Here is a 17,956-nt window from a genome sequence, read left to right as displayed (position 1 = left end):
TAAGCAGAGAACTTTAATAGACTGCTCAGCTGTGTGAGTGTAAATGGGGTCTTGAGGTGTGGAGGGAAAACAAATTTAGAAATACCTGGAAGTTATTCCAAGACCCTTGAAAGGGATTTAATGAAAAAGGGTGACGATGGGGATAGGTGGGAACCAAGTATCTATCCACTCAAGATGTCCCCTCCATACCTCCTGGTGTCATGGTGGCCGCACTAATAGGACAGGAGCTTTCCAGCCCCAGTAACGTCCCATTAGAGCTTCAGGAAAAGCCGTCATATTTCTGAAGCATTTATCTGTCAGCAGGAGACTATTACGGAGCACAAACTCACATTGTATTAGTGTTATCAGTTCCTTAGGATCCTTGGCACCAGTGCCAGCCAATGGGCTGGCAGTCTGCTGGCCCCCACTGGAGGATATAACTCCACACCCAAACTCGGACATGCGAGAAGACAGCAGGTCCACAGAGGCGTGTGGTCAGGAACGCTTCCCTGGCCCTGAGTCCATGGCCCACCAGACCCAGAGATGCTCATGTTAGGCTCACTGGCCGGACCAGGCACCTTAGTCACTGTGGACTGTCCATGGATCTTCTCTCCCAGCCCTCACTGTGGGCTGGAGCAGAGTCAAGCTTGGCTTACAGTTCAGACAAGTCCGCGGAGGCAGCTTCCTGTTTCCAGGCTGGTGGTAAGAAATGACACCTTGGGTGTTGACCAAGGCCTCGTTCTCACTTGAAAACTCAGCTTCCGGGGGATATGGGTTATGGGTGGAGGGCAGGGATGGTATAACCAAACAATTAGTGCTCTCTCTTTTGCTGGACTTGGAATCAGAAGGCAGACTCTCCGAAACTGCCTGGCAGGTCTTATTTAATTGGGATTACCAAGTCCTCTATTCTTTTGTTTGTTTGTTTTAATTTTTTTGTTCATTTTTATTTATTTGAGAGTGACAGAGAGAGAAAGAGGGAGAAAGAGAGTGACAGAGAGAGAGAGAAAGAAGGAGAGAGAGAGTGACAGAGAGAGAGAGAAATAGGGAGAGAGTAACAGTGAGAGATTGAGAATGGGAACACCAGGGCTTCCAGCCACTGCAAAAGAATTCTAGACACCTGCATCCCCTTGTGCATCTGGCTAACATGGGTCCTGGGAAATCAAGCCTCAAACCGGGGTCCTTAGGCTTCACAAACAAGCGCTTAGCCACTAAGCCTTCTCCCCAGCCCAAATCCTCTATTCTTCTGGGGACCAAACAGGGTCCACCAACTCCTATTGACATCTGGCTCAAAGATGCAAACGGCCCTTCTCTTACTGTTGCTCCTAGAGGTGTTCAAGGAAGGAGGGAGTGGTTCAGCCCGAGAGAGATCTCTTGCTATTGCCCTTATTTGTGCAAAAGTGATTGATGTCACGGGCAGCTGCCCCAAGGGAGGGAAGATAGAACCAAGACCAGGCTCTCAATGGCTGAGGCTTGCCTCAGATCTTAGGCAAGTGGTTCTGTGCCCAGGGGCAGCTGCTTGGACCATGGAAGACCCCCCCCCCCCAGGCCTCACAGGTTCTCTGACACTGAGCCAGGCTGTGCTGATGGGACATAGCAGGTGGCAGCTAGCATCAATGTTTGACAAGATCCATGAACAACTCAGTGCTTTCTGTCCCACGGGACACATGGGCTGTGCTGAGTGTGATGGTGAATCAGCCGGCAGAGCCTCACCTATGGAAGGACAGCGGGTCATAAATTGGTTTTCCTTTTGCCCTCCCAGGAGACCCTCTGGGGTACAGACACCTATGTCCCAAATATCTCCCAGGTAGAGTGTGTGTGGAGGCTCGTGCTGCTGGCTTCAAGCTTTCCAACAGAGCTTGAACTCAGTGAAAGGGAAGGCAGGGAAAGGGGAGAAGCCTGACTACAAAGATTTGGAAGTTGTCTAAGTAGAAATTCAAGAGCACGGATGGTGTGTTTTATCAGGGATTGACTATGTGGCTTGGGGTAGGACCTTCACACACATGGAAGCAAATGCACAACTCTCTTGATCTGTCCAACCTGGCAAGGGTATTACATGTCGATGCTTCTTAACTCAGGATGGGGTTACATTCACACTCTCCTATCGTGAATTCAAACTAGCAGAGGTTGACAAGGCCTTGAATACACCTAGCCTACTGAACCCCGTATCTTAGCAGCATGGCACCCTGGTTCCCCCAGCTCTGCCCTCGTGATCTGGGACTGAGTAGAGGCATCATGTATCTCCATCCTGGGAAAAGATGAAAATTCAAAAAAAAAAAAAAACACCATTTTTTTCTTTTTTAAAATATTTATTTATTTGAGGGCTGGAGAGATGGCTTAGTGGTTAAGCACGTGCCTGTGAAGCCTAAGGACCCCGGTTCGAGGCTCGGTTCCCCAGGTCCCACGTTAGCCAGATGCACAAGGGGGCGCACACATCTGGAGTTCGTTTGCAGAGGCTGGAAGCCCTGGTGTGCCCATTCTCTTTCTCTCCCTCTATCTGTCTTTCTCTCTGTGTCTGTCACTCTCAAATAAATAAATAAATAAATAAAAATATTTATTTATTTGAAAGCAGAGAGAAAGAGAGAGAGGAGCAGAGAGAGAAGGAAAGGGTACAACCAGGCCCTCTGCTATTGCAAATGAACTCCAAATGCATATGCCACTCTATTTATCTGGCTTTACATGGGTGATGAGGAATCAAACCCGGGCCATCAGACTTTGCAAGCAAGGACTTTTGACTGCTGAGCAATCTCCCAGCCCTGAATTTTATTTTATTTAATTAATTAACTTATTTATTTTTGGTGGTAGAGTCTCGCTGTAGCCCAGGCTGACCTGGAACTCACAGTGATCCTCCTACCTCTGCCTCCTGAGTTCAGGGATTAAAGGTGTGTACCACCACACATGACTGGGAAAAAAAAAATTTGTTTTGAGATAGGACTTTACTGTGTAACTAAAACTGACCTAAAAGGTAGCCTAGGCTGGCCTTGAACTAGCCTCCTGCCTCAGTTTCATGAGTGTTAGAATTGCAAGCATGCACCATGAAGCCCAGCTCAAAACTCAAAAATGTGAAATTCAGTTTCTTCTGCATTTGTATGCCTTTTGCATCACCATAAAGTAGAGACATCATGTCAAGGCAGGCATGGTGGCACAAGCCTGGCATCCTAGTACTCTGATGGCTGAGGCAAAAGGATCATTCCAGCCTGGAGGTGGGGGTAGAAAGAGAGAGAGAGAGATGCTGACCCAGAAAGAAAACAATCATGTCAAACCATGTAAGTTGAGGAGCGTCTATAATTCCAAGCCTCTCCTAGCTGTAAAATGAATGTACTACATGGCTATTTAAAGGAGTTTGCACAAAAACAAAAGTAAGTCTGTCACCTTACCTCTCCATTAGTGTGTCTGATACCATTTGTCCTCTGCCCTTTGGGCTGTCTAGACACTTGGGTGCCAAGATTTGGGCACAGGGCAATGAAGGTTGCCTGGAACCTCTAGTAAGGACACATAACTTCTGCTGGAGGTGAGCAGTCAAAGTCCAAATTGTAGTTGATTGAATTCATTTCAAGCTTTTTTTAAAAAAAAACTAAGCATTCTGTCCATCCTGCTCCATTTCTGGCACAGTCTTTGTTTCCTGGAAGAGGGATGACCTTCACAAGGTCACGGGGGAGGAGTGAGGACCACAGTGCTCAGCAAAACCCCAGCTTGTAGCCTCTCCTGCTATGGGATGGAACTTGGCCCTGGCTTTTGGGAAGGAGTCCCACCTTCAGTGAAGACCAGGTAGGGAGAGGCTGGTCCTATGTGTACAGTGAGATCAAACCAGGTTGGCATGGAGTGTCACAGGAGAAGCCTGGGACTGCCAGGCTGTATCCGCTCACCAGGGAGTCCTGGCCCTTGGGCGTCTCCTCTCTTCTTGCACAGTGAAGGTTCACTCTTGCTGGGCAGAGAAAGGAGACAGCTCCGGCTCCAGGGGTGGAGGCTGTGGGGATGGAGGCTGGCTAGGCACAGACCTCAGGAAGGCTTCCCTGGAGTCTCTAGGATCTTCTTGCTGCCTGGAGGACAATCTAACAACGTCCACAAGTGAGGCACACAGTTCCCACACTCTCTAAGCCTTGGAAGTCAAGGAAAACAGCAAGCAGGCCCTCTTGCCAACCATGGCAAGCCTCTGTCCTTCACTCGCTCCTGGCATCTCAGCTCCAGGCTCTTTCCTCCCATGTACCCCAAAGGCCTTGCTGTCCACCAAACACAGTGTCTACGGTTAAAAGTGATGCTGTCCTACAAAGCAAGGGCAGCTGACTGACTCCCTAGCAAAAACCTCACCCCCTAAGTGGGTACCAGCTTACCCTCAGCTGGCATGCCACCAACTCCAAAAGGCCACAGTTTTCTCAGAAGAATCTTCATCCAGCAAGTCCAGCTTGGGCGCGTGCGTGCGCACACACACACACACACACACACACACACACACACACATACACACTTGTAATTGCAGCATTTTGGAGGATGAGGTAGGAGGATCAGGGTTTCAAGGTCAGCCTCAGCTACATATATTTAGGCAGCCTGAGCTACATAAGACCCTGTCTCAAAAAAAAAAAAAAAAAATCTATCTAGCAACTACCCTGCGGGATTCTCCAGGTCACATGTGATTGCTAACCCGTGGACCATCAAAGCAAAGTGAATGGAAGAAGCTTCGGGTGCTGTCTAGAAAGGGGGGAGTCTTCCAGATGGCAGGTGCAAAGACTGCAGCTGGAGGAGAAGTATGGCTCGGGCTGTGGAGAGTGGCAGAGGGACTCACCAGAATTTTGTCACGTGAGGCCTTGTTTGTAGGCTAAAGACCTGGGGCTTCTCTTTGGCTTGTAATGAGGAGACATTAGAAGTGAACTGCACAAAGCCTGGCCACTGTGTTCTGAGAGAAGGGGGCTTTGGGGGGAGAAAGGATTCCAAGAAACTGACTGCCAAGACCTTGGCATGAGACAGGGGCATGGAAGGCCAGACTCAAGAACAGCGTCTCCAAACCTGCTTTCCGTCTCTAACAAAGTACCTATGTGATTTACAAACCAGAAAAGAAAAAAAAATAATAATAGTAATGATCCAGGGACTGCTAACAGAGCAAATATCTTCATCTATGCCTCTCAGCGAGATGCCCTCCTGAGCCCCAAGCCGGGAGAATCCCATGTGCTCCTCCACTTCAGCACGTATGAAAAATCCCACGTCCCCTCCCCAGCCTGCCTGGATGCATTTATCCAAGTCAAACACCATCCTTGAGGCCGCTGTCCAATGCTGCAGCCCTTCCCAAGCAGTGGCCCCTCCGGGGGAGCTTCCCACCATCCTCCTTCCCCACTTCATTCCTGAAACGCGCCACACTGCCTGCAGTTACGCTGCATTTAGACATTATTTTGACGATAAAATTATGTCTCTCCCCCCTACTGCTCACTGTCTCCTTTAGAATATAGGAGAATAAGGTGGTGGTCTCCCCCGAGGGCGTCTTCTCCCCTTTTAAATAATTCTATACCTATCCCCTCCCCACACTCATTTGAATCATCAAATTGATTATTATCCCTGTGCCTGGCACATCTCCAAAGATGAAAAGCCCCACAAGAAGGGTTGGGACTTGACTTATGGCTCATTTTGGTACACTGGCAGCCCATAATATCCCGGTTCACGGAAGGAGCAGCCGACAGAGATGCAGGTGTGTTCTTAGCTGGGGATTCAGGTGTGCGTTTCAGAGTGTCTCCTTGTGCCTCCGAGAGGCTGTGGCAGGTAGGCTGGGGGTTTAAAGCACAACTGTGGTGTTCCGAAGCAGACATGGATTTATGAGCCAGAGCCTGTGTCCTGGGTGCAAGCTACTGAGGGCTGCCAATGGGCAGAGGCCGACTTGGTAGTCCCCAGGCATTCTGTGGCTGTCTACCCTGCATCTAGCCACATGCCAGCCTGTTCAGAATAGACTGGCCCAGGTGGTCGGAGCAGGGAAGGGAATGCTTCTTTCCCGCTGGCGGGCTGCCCCTCACCTGCTGGCCCTCCGGACCCGTCGCACGATTTGCACACCCAACACAAGGTTGGAGCCCCGTGAATTGTGAAACCCACTGGCGTCTTCTCCTTGATGGTGGTTGCCCGTGGGGCGAAATGTGACTCATTTTTAATTGGGAAACAAATCCATCCCAATAGGCTGAGGTATGGGTTTGCTAGATTTGCCCGTTTCAAGGGTCCGTGTACGGTGGCGGGTGGGGACAGCAGGGAGGGTGTAAGCAGCAACTCTTCCTCCGCCCCACACCATCGCCAGCCTCCAGTTAACACCAGTCAGTTGGACATTTGTTCCCCATTTCTCACTGCAAGTGGGCAAGCCTTGGGGCGGGGGGCGGGGGGGGGCTCTAAAAAATCCGGTCTGCCTGCCTTACTTCTCCGGAGGTGGGGACCTTGTTTGTCCGCGGGAGCGTCTTATTCCACTGAAGTCTCTCTGGCTGGACACCCCCCCTCCCCAACTCTCCCCCACCCCGCCCCAGCTGGATTCTGTCACTTTAAGTCCAGCCCCTGAGAGATAGCCAATGGGAGCCAAACCATACATCAGTCTCTCAGCCTTAAAGCTACAGTAGGGTTAGTGGGCTGCAAGGCTCGGGCGCCCCAGCCTCGTCCTCGTCGTCCACGGCTTCGCGTGCCCCCTGCCCCGGGCCGCTGGGCGAGCGCGCGCGCGGATGCGTGGGAGCGCGGGGCTGCGCGCGCGGCTCTGCTCCCCCGGCCCGCCGCCGCCGCCGCCGCCGCCGCCGCGTCCTCCCACTCCGCCTCGCCGCGCGCTCCGTGCGCCGCCGGGACTCGCACCTCGCCGCCGCCGCCGGTGCCCTTCACTCGTCTTCCGCGTGATCTCCCCGCCGCCGTGCTCCACCACCTGGGAATGCTAAAACGGGACTGATGGACGTGTCCGAACTCTGCATCCCGGACCCTCTCGGTTACCATAACCAGTAAGTGCCTTGCTTTGGTCAGCCTGTCTGTCCGTCCGTCCGTCCGTCCTATCCTCCCAGCCAGCTTTCTCTGTCCCGGGTGTCGCAGTTCGTCTTCTTCCACATTCTTGAAGTGACAGGGACCCCGTGGGGGCACAGTCGGGGGACGTAGGCGAGGTGTGTGTGCGGGGGTGGTTGGGGGGGGGAAGCCTCGCACTTCCTGCGTTCCCCTCTGCGGTTTAAACCCGCCTCTAACTTTTCCAGTATCCCACCCATCCGCACCACCCTCCCCCCCCAACAGCGCTTCCATGAACCCTGACTTTTAGGCGAGAGTGGCGCGTTCTCATCCACTCTCCCCATCTTGCTGATCTTGCTCCGTCGCGACACAATATCTCACTTTCCGTGACGGGGAGGCGGGAGCCCAGGACAGGTGCGGGAACCTCCCTGCGGGCGCTCGGCTTGTATTTCCATCTTGGGCTCCAAAATGATTTTGGCCGGAGGGAAGGGGAGGGGAAGGCTGGAGGCAGAACATCTATGCCGCGCTGGTACCCCGGGCCCCGGCGGGAGTCCCCCCCTTCCCTCGCACGGGGTGCGCCCGCGGCGTGACGGTCCCCTCCGGGAGCCCCCCGGGCAGAGCAGATAGCGTGGGGCGGGGGGAGGCTCTCCAGGCGCGCGGCGCGGCGCCAGATCTACCCAGGGAGCCCGTGTCCCTCCCGGGAGTGGAGAGGTTGGCCCGCCTGGCGCTGCGACAAAAGGAAGGTATAAAGTTTAGTTGTGGAGGTTTGCGAGGAAACTGCTGCTCGCCGCGGGACCAAACGGTGCGAGTTCTCGGTCGCGAGCCGGGCAGCGCCCGAACTTAAGGCTGTGGAAGCGACGTGGGCGGCGGTGGCGGGACGCGGCTCGTGGCGACCGCAGCTCCCGGGCCCGCGGGGCGACGCACGCACCGAGCGCGCCAAGTGGGAAGGGGAGCAGTGACCGCCCCCTCCCCCTCTCCGCCCCCGGGGCACTGGCTGCCCCGAGAGTCCCTCCCTGCCCGGGCAAGCTTGCCGGCTTCCACGCCGGTCACCCGCGCTCTCGGTCTGGCCCGGCGCCCTCGGCGATCGCCCGCCCGCGCCCTCGGAGCGAGCACCTGCGCGGGTGTCCCCTGGGCGCCCCGCGTCCCGCCGCGCCCGCCACCAGGCGTCCGGGCGTGGGCGCGTGCAAAGTGGGGCCTCCGCAAGCCGACAAATGACAGTGACAGTAACAAAGTGCCAACACGGGGTTCTCGCGGGCGGTTTTCCTGCATAGCTTCTATCTATCTGTCTGTCTGTCTGTCTATCTATCTATTTATCTATCTATCTATGTATTCTGATGCAAACTTAAAACTATCCCAAGTCAGGGTTTATTTTATTTACTTATTTATCTATTTAACATCATCCTTTCATTTTTATACCACTCACCCATTCCCCTACCACCCTGCCAAAGAACCAGGAGGACATGTCTAAAACAAATTCTCGGGAACCAGGTCGGAAGTTCTGAAACCCCCACCCCAGCCCTGGAGGTCACTTCCACCACGTCCTGGGTCCCTCTCGCGGGGTCGCGCACACTCACACACACACACACACACACACACACACACGCACGCACACACGCGCGCACACTCAACTTCACCGCACGCGGCTGTGTCGATCGCAGGACCGCCCCAGCCAGCGCACCGACAGCTTCCGTTCGGCTTTTAGGATTTTCCCCAAGCAGAGTCCTTTAGATGTCAGCAGAAATTTAAACAGAGGGCCAGGGAGAGGAAACGTGTTGGGCGGCAAGAAGAAACCGACCCTTAATTATAATGGATTCCGATTTCCCTCAGCTTGAAAAGTGGCTTCTCTCTCAAGGCTACACTGATCCCAGCCTGTGGGGCTGGGGGGTTGTGGGGGGCGGAGGGGGGCGAAGCTTGCAGATGCTCCTTCGCAAGAGAGAGGGTGGACGAGCCTGGAAAAGCTGGGGAGGCAGGCTGTGGACAGCGATGTTTGTTGGGCATTTCCTCACATAAAATTACCAAGTACTGCAAATATTGGATATTTAAATTATTTAGACTCCCTCTCTCCGGAGGTGACTTTTTTTTCCTTGAGCTCAAAATATCTCTCTGTGTTTGTCCCTGGCTCAAGTCATAGTCAATCAATATGAAGATGTGTGTGGGGCGAGGGGGTGGGGGGGTGCATCCTTCGATTGTGTTCAACCAAAGAAGCCAGAAAAGACGGACTGTGTGTAGCTGGGTACTTCCCCCAGCTCACAGAGGCCCTGGCTGGAGTTTGAGGAGAAATAATGGGCAAAGGTGGGGAATGATGTCAGAGAGGCAGTGAACGGGAAGAGGAGATGTTGCAGGTATGGGAAAGGTTTGTAGTGGAAATCATTCATAAACTAGGCTAGTGATGTAGATCATCCCCGCTCCTCCCGGTTTCTTTCTCTGCAAATAATATTAATAATAAGTAATAATAAGCTTTTCATTCCACAGGGTATAGAAAAGTCAAAAGCATACCTGTTCTCTCTACTGAGGACTGAAGAAGCTATCTCAAGCTACTTCTCAAAGCCCCAGGACCCTCCACACGGCAGCCCCAAACCTTAGTCAGTGGCCCATACGCAGATCCATGCCTCCCGGCTAGAGTTGGCACTTGCCCTGGTATGGAGGAGCGTCATTGCCAAGGTTAAGCATGGCGAGGTCAGAGGCTGGTATCTGGGGTGGGATCTTTCTGAACTCGAACCCGGGGCCTTGTGCCAGGTAGCTTTGGAACTCAACAAGGGCGGGGGAACTGTGTAATTTGGTCTGTTGGAAGGACGGAGGGATGGATGCATTTCCTTGGGGCTGATGTTTCTCAGAGGACAAGCCCACGAGGGGCGTGGAGTGCTCTGTACACAGTCTGTACCCATGTGGATCTCACGTTGTCACACTTGAGAACAGCCAAGGGCACAGGAAGCAGAGTTGAGGGAGAGAGAGAGAACCTCACAGCCCTCTCTCGTCTCCTAACATCCATCCAGCATTTGTCACACGTCCGTGTCATTCTCACTGTCCCAGGTGAGAAATGAACACGGCTGTGCACCTTCCTCCCGTTCGTCCTCCGTTTCCATTTTCTTGTAACCCATCCTAAGGTGACTCCCTCCCTCATCCTCATCAGTATTTTATGTCCATATACGATCCGAGGCAGTGGGGTGAGCCTGTTCTGCGTGTGCCTTTGTAAGAACGTGCCGTGGCACACTCGCTGGGAACCCCCAAGGCATAAAACCTGAAGGTGGGGGCGAGCTTGTCACCTTCTGAGGACCACTTTGCTGTTGTTAAGGAAACAAAGAACAAACTGTCCCAAAGGTAAAATATGTGGGTTCACACGTAGGAAAAATGCCACCTGGTAATTCAAAATCAGTGACCTGGAGAAAAACAAAGGGGGGAATTAATTTTTAATGGTACATTCAAAAATAAATCAGAGCGAGGCCATAGTTTTGGTTTGCTAGGGGAGGGGCTCTAAAAAAAAAATAAACCTGTATGTGTCTGCCACCCCTCTGGAGGCGTGGGCTAGTGGAAGGGGATGGGTGCTGGAAGGAAAGGGCTGTTGAGCCCCAGGGCAGTAAATAGAGAAAACATTAGGTCAGTGTCTATGCTAAGGCCCTTTCCGGCTCAGTGACAATTTGATATCCTTGGAAATTTCCTCTTGGAGCTGATGAGTTTCCCGACTCCTTTAATTTAGAAATAATTCTCTATTTGAGCAATGATTTCAGTATATGAAAAGATGTTTCTTGAAAGGAAAGAAAATAAACACAACTTGATCCCCCCCCTCAAACAGGAACCTTTTCATTCTATTGATTTGGAGTGATCAATAAATATCCCATTTAGTCCAAAAGAAAAGAGACAGAGGGGACTTTCGGGGAAAGCAACTGGGAGGGAGCTGTGGATAGTGATTTCACGTCACTGTCATAGTGTGCCCTGTCCCTCCATCATGGATCTCTCAGAACTTTATTCTGTGCTGTGTTCCAGAACCCGACATGTTGCCAAATGGTTTTGAAATGTAGCCTCGAGTCAGTGAAAAAGTTTCTCTTAGCCCTTAGTCTTTGCAAAGTGCCTTGCTTCTTTTGAGCAGAAATCTCTTCAACTCTAGTAGGCTGAAGAGAGGAGTGAACGAGTCCCTCACAGTGTGCGTGGGGTAGGTGGAGGCCCTGGCCTGCACAGGCAGGCTGCAGAAGGAGGGAAGTCAGAGACAGCAGACAGACCAGAGGCAGGGTGGTGTTGACCTGGCTGGACTTATCTCCCCAAGTCCTTTAAGTGGCTTCCTTAAGATGATTAACTAACTCTCTTCTGGATTCATCTTTAAAGGAAGGACTAGCAGATATTTACATCTTAATCCACCCCTGGAAAGTAGAGCCTGACCCACACCCTGAATACCCACAATTTCGACCTCTTCCCTTACCTACCAGCTGTTACTGTAGCTCTGCACCGCTCTCAGCAGCTTTCGCCCATGACCAGGAGCTGCATTGAGAGTTGGCCCAGCACTCTGCAAAGCCCCGGGGAGTGGCTGGTGGCTCTTGACTCAATGTTATCATGGCTGTCCCAGACCTGCAAGAATGCCCAACTTTGAGCCTCACTGCAGTCTGCATGGAGGTGCAAGGGCAGGGCCTGCCCAAGGCTCCTGGAAAGCCAGGGAGAGGATGACTGTATAACTAGATCAGTCAGCTTCCAGAGGCTTCTAGAGGTAAATCAAAGATCGTCTTAGCACGTCAGACTAGTGACCCTGGTGGTCTCAGGAGCTAACAGGCCCTAGCAGGGTCACTAGTCTGCCTCCTGCTTCCCTGGCAAGTTTTAAGACCTCTCCGGAATACTTACAGACCTAGCCATTCCTTAGAGGAGGGACCCACAAGCTTCAGCTGGCCCCAGGGTCCCCTGGTGGAGCTGGGGTGGCCTGGGGCTGGGTTAAACATCTGGTTTTCCCATCGGCCCCGGCCTGGTGTGGCCCGGTCCCTGTGCAGGGAGGCTGTGGTGCTTATAATTGCAAATGTAATTAGCAGACCAGCCATGGGGGACTGGGATGCTCAACTTCTCCACACATCACACACATCACGGTGACCCCTGTGATGGCTGGCCGAGGCCGATTAACCCTCTCAAGGCCAGCTCGCCTCCTGCCACTGGCGAGGCCGCTGATCTTTCTCTAGCAGTGGCAAAGCCGTGCTGGGGCTAGACCATTTCCTCGGATGGGCTGGGACAAGGCAGTAACTGGGAGAGGTTGGTAGTTGAGGCCTTTTCTTCCACGGGGCATTGGAATCGTTGGCTCTCAATCCTTATGACAATGTGACCTTCAGTAGCAGCTGTGCTGGGACATTTCCTCTCTCATTTCCCCAGCCACACTGGGAGGACGCGACGGGAGCCTTTGAGCGCCTGCAGGCTGGTCCGGTGGCTCCAGGGATCGCCCTGGAGAAAGCAGTCATCTCAGAGGGTCTGGTGATGACTTCCGCCTCGTGCTCCCGGGGCTCAGGGGCAGCAGCTTGTATTCACCCATCTCATCAGCCTCTCCCAGACCCAGCTCCGGGAGATGTTGACCAGAGCCTGGGCTTTGAGTGTGTGTCCTGCGTAGCAACTCAGCTCAGGCTGCCCTGCTAAGGGCAGAGACTCCCAACTCACTGTCCAGCCAAAAGACCCCCAAGCTGCCATGCACAGGGAGCAGCATGCTCTCGTTTCCTCTCCTGTTATCTACGTCTCTCAGGTGCCTTTCTGTCCCGATGGAGATCAAAATCAGAAGAGATCTTAAGGGGACCTCTATGTATAAGTACTGGCTCAAGAAAGTGCCAAGCCTCTTGGTGATGCTCTCAAAAGCTACATCTATCCCTGAGAGTTTCCGCCCTGGAGAGGCTGTGTGCAAGTGTATGTGATGAAGGCTGGCAGTGGGCAGAGGGCCGTGCTCCCCAAACAGTGCCCCTACTGCCCACAACACCCTCTGCCTGCGCCCAGGTCAGGCGTGCCTCTATCCCAGCAGGAACTGCCGCCTAGGAGTTGGTTGGTCCACAGCGTGGAGGGGATCCAGTGGGACCTGCTGGCTGCTGTCCCTGCAGACAGAGGATTCCAGTCTCTCTCAAAGCCTTTCTTCAGTTTGTGAGCCTGAGTAGGGCAGGGGCTGATGAGAGAGAGAGAGAAAGAGAGAGAGAGACAGAGAGAGAGAGAAGAGAGAGAGAGCAGTCCTACCTCTCGAACAGATGGTCACACTCAAAGGAGCACTTGGGTCATTCTGCTCCAAGTCCCCATGTCCCCTGCTCTCCCTGAGTATTGACATTGGCAGGCTAGAGCTTAAAGGGTCAAATGTTTTCTTAAAACAAGGAAAATCATAGTGGTTAATCTGCCTGTGGGATTTTCTGTATAGAATCCGATAAGATTGGGGGCAGGGAATTATCTCCTAAATGTCTTAAAAATTTGAATTGTCGGACTGTGAGTTAAAATTATGTAAACCTAAAACAAGTTTTTCTGAGGGCGAGAGATACAATGTTTTTTACATCTTCATTTTGCTGTGCTATTTAACCTTTACCCATTTTGATCTCAAAAAAAAATTTTATTTTAAATTCTCTCCTTTGTTCTTGAGGATGAAGAAATATTCTATTCTGTATTATCATTCAGCATTGCTTAGGATGAAGCCTTTTCTGGGAATGATTTTCTAGAAAATGTTGTTTCATTGTTCAATGTCATTTCACTCAGGGGTCAAAAGTTAAACAAACTCTAACCAGGTTTTGTTTTTATCTTCTGGTTTCAAATGTGATCAATTTTCATTTAACACCATATCAGGGTCCTCTGTTGCCAATTACAGCAGCAGCTAGCCCGGCGCCTGACCATGGTGTTTGCTAAAACATGGCATTTACAACAGGAAGAATGTGACCCACCAGATTGTAGCCTGCCGCTGCCATTGAGAAGACCATGCGTTTCAAAAGTGCTTTTTTTTTTTTTAACTTGGTTCTTTTATTTTTAATTGTTTGAATTAACTTCAGCTCATACATTCGTTTTTACATTTTTTTATTAATTCATTTTGCTTAAGCTTCTGATGTGAGCATTTTAGGCTGGTTGTGTTCTAAAGTAGATACCTAAAGCTGGGCATGGTGGTGCACACCTGGAATCTCAGCACCTGGAAAAGGATTAGACAGGAACATCAGGAGTTCGAGGTCATCCTTGGCTATATAGCAAGTTCAAGGCTAACCTGGATTCATGAGACCCTGTCTCAAAAGATAGGTAGGGGGCTGGAGAGATGGCTTAGTGGTTAAGCGCTTGCCTGTGAAGCCTAAGGACCCCGGTTCGAGGCTCGGTTCCCCAGGTCCCACGTTAGCCAGATGCACAAGGGGGCGCACGCGTCTGGAGTTCGTTTGCAGAGGCTGGAAGCCCTGGCGCGCCCATTCTCTCTCTCTCCCTCTATCTGTCTTTCTCTCTGTGTCTGTCACTCTCAAATAAATTAAAAAAAAAAAATTTAAAAAAAATTTAAAAAAAAGATAGGTAGGTAGGTAGACAGATGATAGATAGATAGAAAGATGATAGATAGATAGATAGATAGATAGATAGATAGATAGATAGATAGATACCTGATAAAGGGATTTTGAGATCAGTGACCTTATCTGGTGCTCTTGGCTTCCAAAGGACAAATAAGGACATACAGTCTAAGGAGGGAGGGTGGGGTAGAGGCTGATGCTCCAGATGAAATTTCTCTTACACTTTAGCCTTGCCTGTGTCTTCATTCATTTCCCCCTTTTGCTGTCACACTTCAGTATAGTGTGTCCTTGTCCCGTTACCCTGTCTCAGTTGCACATTTCAGAGAACACGTAGGTGTGTGGGTCTGGGTGTTCAAACCCGTGTGTCTGCGCATGCGGGAGGATGTGTGAGCGGTTCAGAGGTGAGATAGGTGAAATCCCAATGAAGAGTACCTGTCATGAGCCACCGTTACCTTTATCCAGTATCTCTCCATCTGCTTATGAGAAATCCAGACTGGCTCTGTCTGTTACCTGGGAAACCAGGTGATAGGGTGTGGGCAAGGGAAGCAGTTATTCAAAATCAGTTTTTTTTAATCTTTTCTCCATCCTGTCCCGGGGTGTCTTAGTTTGGGATCCTGGAGAAGCAAGTAAGTGAGTTGGTATGTGCTTTGGTTTATGTCTTTCTGATCGATGAGCAGGAAAAAAAAAAAAATCCCTCAGTAGAAAAACAGCCTTCAGCATGCACAGACAGTATTCAGCCTCTTCCTTTTAAGCCTGACTCTTTGTCACTTGTCTCTTGGGTATGTTGACACTGTCTACCTCCACAGTCAAGCTGACAAGCTTTGGCAGAAAGAATGCTGCTTTCACCGAAATAACGGCAATGGCGTGGTGGGTGTAGTAATTACGAGAAGTTGTAACAGCTAGCACCTCTTTCTCCCTTCCTCCAGAGCACAGCCCTTATGACCAGTTCTCTCCTAGTAACTGGATGAGGGTGGCCGCATGTGGCTCTCAAACGCGAATATCTCTGTGCAAATGTGAGCGTGCAGAGGCTTCGGGCTTGCATGTCTGAATTCATCCAGGAGTAAAGCCCGTCTGGGCCCCTGGGTATGTGCAGGCAGGTAGAAGTCCAGGGTATGGTAGAAACCACATGTACCCAAGCCCAGAAAAAGGTCTGGTGTGTCACCTTTGGATACAGAAAGGAGACGTGTCTCCGGTCAAGGATGTGGGTTCAATGTGACCCCACTACCTCAGTGGCCCCATGTGGCACTCCGTCTCTCAGATCCTGTGTCCCACGGCTCCTCTGGCTGTTCCAGGAGATGTTTGCATCTGTGGCCTGCAGAGGACAAGGGTGCCTGGGAGAAGAACTCTGTGAAGTGAGGAAAGTCACCTCACTAGCCTGGGTCACCATCTTGGCCAATTCTGTTTCTGCAGAACTCTTGTCCCTGCCCCTGGGTGGCTGGGTCACTGGCGCTAACCCCTCAGGCTCCTGTGTGTTACTCACAAAACCAGCAATGCTGGTATTTCCTCTCGGGATGGGGAGCGTGTGTGTGTGTGTGTGTGTGTGTGTGTGTGTGTGTGTGTCTTAGAAATAGGACTTGGTTCTGCTTTTCCGTACCATGCCAAGGTCCTTCAGCTGTCTGCATTCTTTTTAACATCTTAATATTATTGTTGCTCATCTTCTTACTCATTTTCTCCCCTCAAGGCTAAAAAAAGCCCCCGAAGCTTTGGATTATTAATTGATAATTAACTAATTTAGCAAACAAAACATTCCACCCCAGGAATGCCAGCAAGAGTTGGGCTGTGGTGTTCACGGGTCGCGATCTTCCTTTCTCTCGGTTGGTTTGAAATTTTATGGCTGCAATTCCCTTGTTGGACCCAGAGTAAAAAAAAAAAAAAAAAAAAAAAAATTAATTCATGAATAATAAAAACTAATCAGTCTTGTTGAATTTAAGAAAGAATAAGAAGAAAAAGGTGTTTTTTTTTTTTTTCTTCCAGAGAACATTTGGAATCTGTGTGTCATTGTCAGCCAGTATTTGGGGATGGTCTGAGCATATCTGTCCTTTACAGCAAATGAGTTTGTCATTATCTTAAGGTGTAGCTGTCTTCTTTGGGTATAAGGCTGACTTACTGTTGACTGCTACAACTTCTCCACCTATGTATGACTCTGCCACCATCCCCCTACCCACGCCTGGGGTAATTAACTAAAATGAAGACCACCCTTACCATAACCAAACAGCCCAGGGCCTGGCGTTCTGCCCTTGTTCATAGGGTGGAAGGACCCCTTCCAGTTCCTCTCCTCCTTTGCCCAGGAAGTAACAGAAAAGTCCATGCCTTTAGAAGAACCACACAAACTGGATTTGTAGATTTCTCCAGAAACTTGATTCTCTTTCCCTTTTCTGCAAGTAGTCTCCACCTCTCAATGTCCTTGTGAAGATCAAACAAGAGCCAGGCCTGTAGGCGGCACACCCTTAATGGTCAGTGCTCCTTTGGGTGGTTAGGTTATCTTTTGTAAGTTCGTGTTTAGTTGCTCCTGGTAGTGAGAATGGAGTCCCCAAACTGACCGCTCTGCTTAATGTAATTGCTGTGGCTCGGCGTTCTGTGTGTATGACACAAGGGGATTAGAGAAGAAATTACCATATGGGCAGGGATGATGAATTGGAAAATTTTCTCTGAATGAATCCCTATATGCTCAGCCTGCTGCCTAGAGCTGCCTAATGTAAGAGAACCCAGTTCAATTTGAATTGTAGATAATCAATATAATTTTTAGTGTAAGTGCATCCTATGCAATATTGGCTGATAACCCTACCATGGCTATTTTTTCTGAATTTGTCTGACCAAGTAACGTATTTCCCTCAATTTTTTTTTCTTTTAAAATTTGTTTATTTAAGCCAGGCATGGTGACACACTCCTTTAATCCTGGCACTTGGGAGGCAGACAGATGTAGAAGGATTGCTGGAGCTTGAGGCTAGCCTGGGACTACAGAGAGTTACAGGTCAGCCTGGGCATGAGTGAGACCCTACCAAGAAAGAAAATTGTTTATTTGTGTGTGTGTGTGTGTGTGTGTGTGTGTGTGTGTGTATGTGTATGTGTATGTGTGCATGAGAATGGGTGCACATGCCACAAATGTGTGTCAGAGAACAACTTCTCAGGTTGATGCTCATCTTCTGCCTTGTTTTAAGGCAAGGTTACTTATTGTTCATTGCCCCATTCTTGACCTTCCAGAAGGTTCTCCCGTCTCTACTTCCTTCCTCTGGCACTAGAATTACAAAAGCCAGCCACAAGGCTGGAGAGAGAGATGGATCAGTGGTAGAGGCATTTGCTACAACCCTGGGTTCAATTTCCCAGTGCCCACATAAAGACAGATGCACAAAGTGTTGTATGCATCTGGAGTTTGTTTGCAGTGACAAGAGACCCTGGTACACCCATTTTCTCCCTCCCTCTCTCTGGCATAGTGGCACATGCCTTTAATCCCAGCACTTGGGAGGCAGAGGTAGGAGGACTGCTGTAAATTCAAGGACAGCCTGAGACTACATAGTGAATTTCCAGGTTAGCCTAGGCTAGAGCATGACCCTACCTTAAAAAAAAAAAAAAAAAAAAAGTAAAAGCCAGCCACA

At 50.6% G+C, this 17,956-nt stretch overlaps 1 protein-coding gene across 4 annotated transcripts in view; it reads left to right on the top strand.

The window, feature by feature from the left end:
- Esrrb (estrogen related receptor beta) overlaps positions 1-17,956 on the top strand; it is a 203,999-nt gene that overhangs the window by 71,484 nt on the left and 114,559 nt on the right. For 2 of the 4 annotated variants that reach the window (XM_045154729.1, XM_004649391.2), the window contains exon 1: positions 6,791-6,914. The exons of the other annotated variants lie outside the window; for them this stretch is intronic. In XM_045154729.1, the coding sequence (XP_045010664.1) occupies positions 6,865-6,914 (50 nt within the window). In that variant the 5' untranslated portion in view covers positions 6,791-6,864. Of the gene's footprint in view, positions 1-6,790; positions 6,915-17,956 lie in introns of those variants that run through there. 4 annotated transcript variants of the gene reach the window in all.

The sequence above is a fragment of the Jaculus jaculus genome, chromosome 7 (assembly GCF_020740685.1).
Source record: "Jaculus jaculus isolate mJacJac1 chromosome 7, mJacJac1.mat.Y.cur, whole genome shotgun sequence".
Classification (NCBI taxonomy): domain Eukaryota; kingdom Metazoa; phylum Chordata; class Mammalia; order Rodentia; family Dipodidae; genus Jaculus; species Jaculus jaculus.
This window is presented reverse-complemented; position numbering and strand designations above follow the sequence as displayed.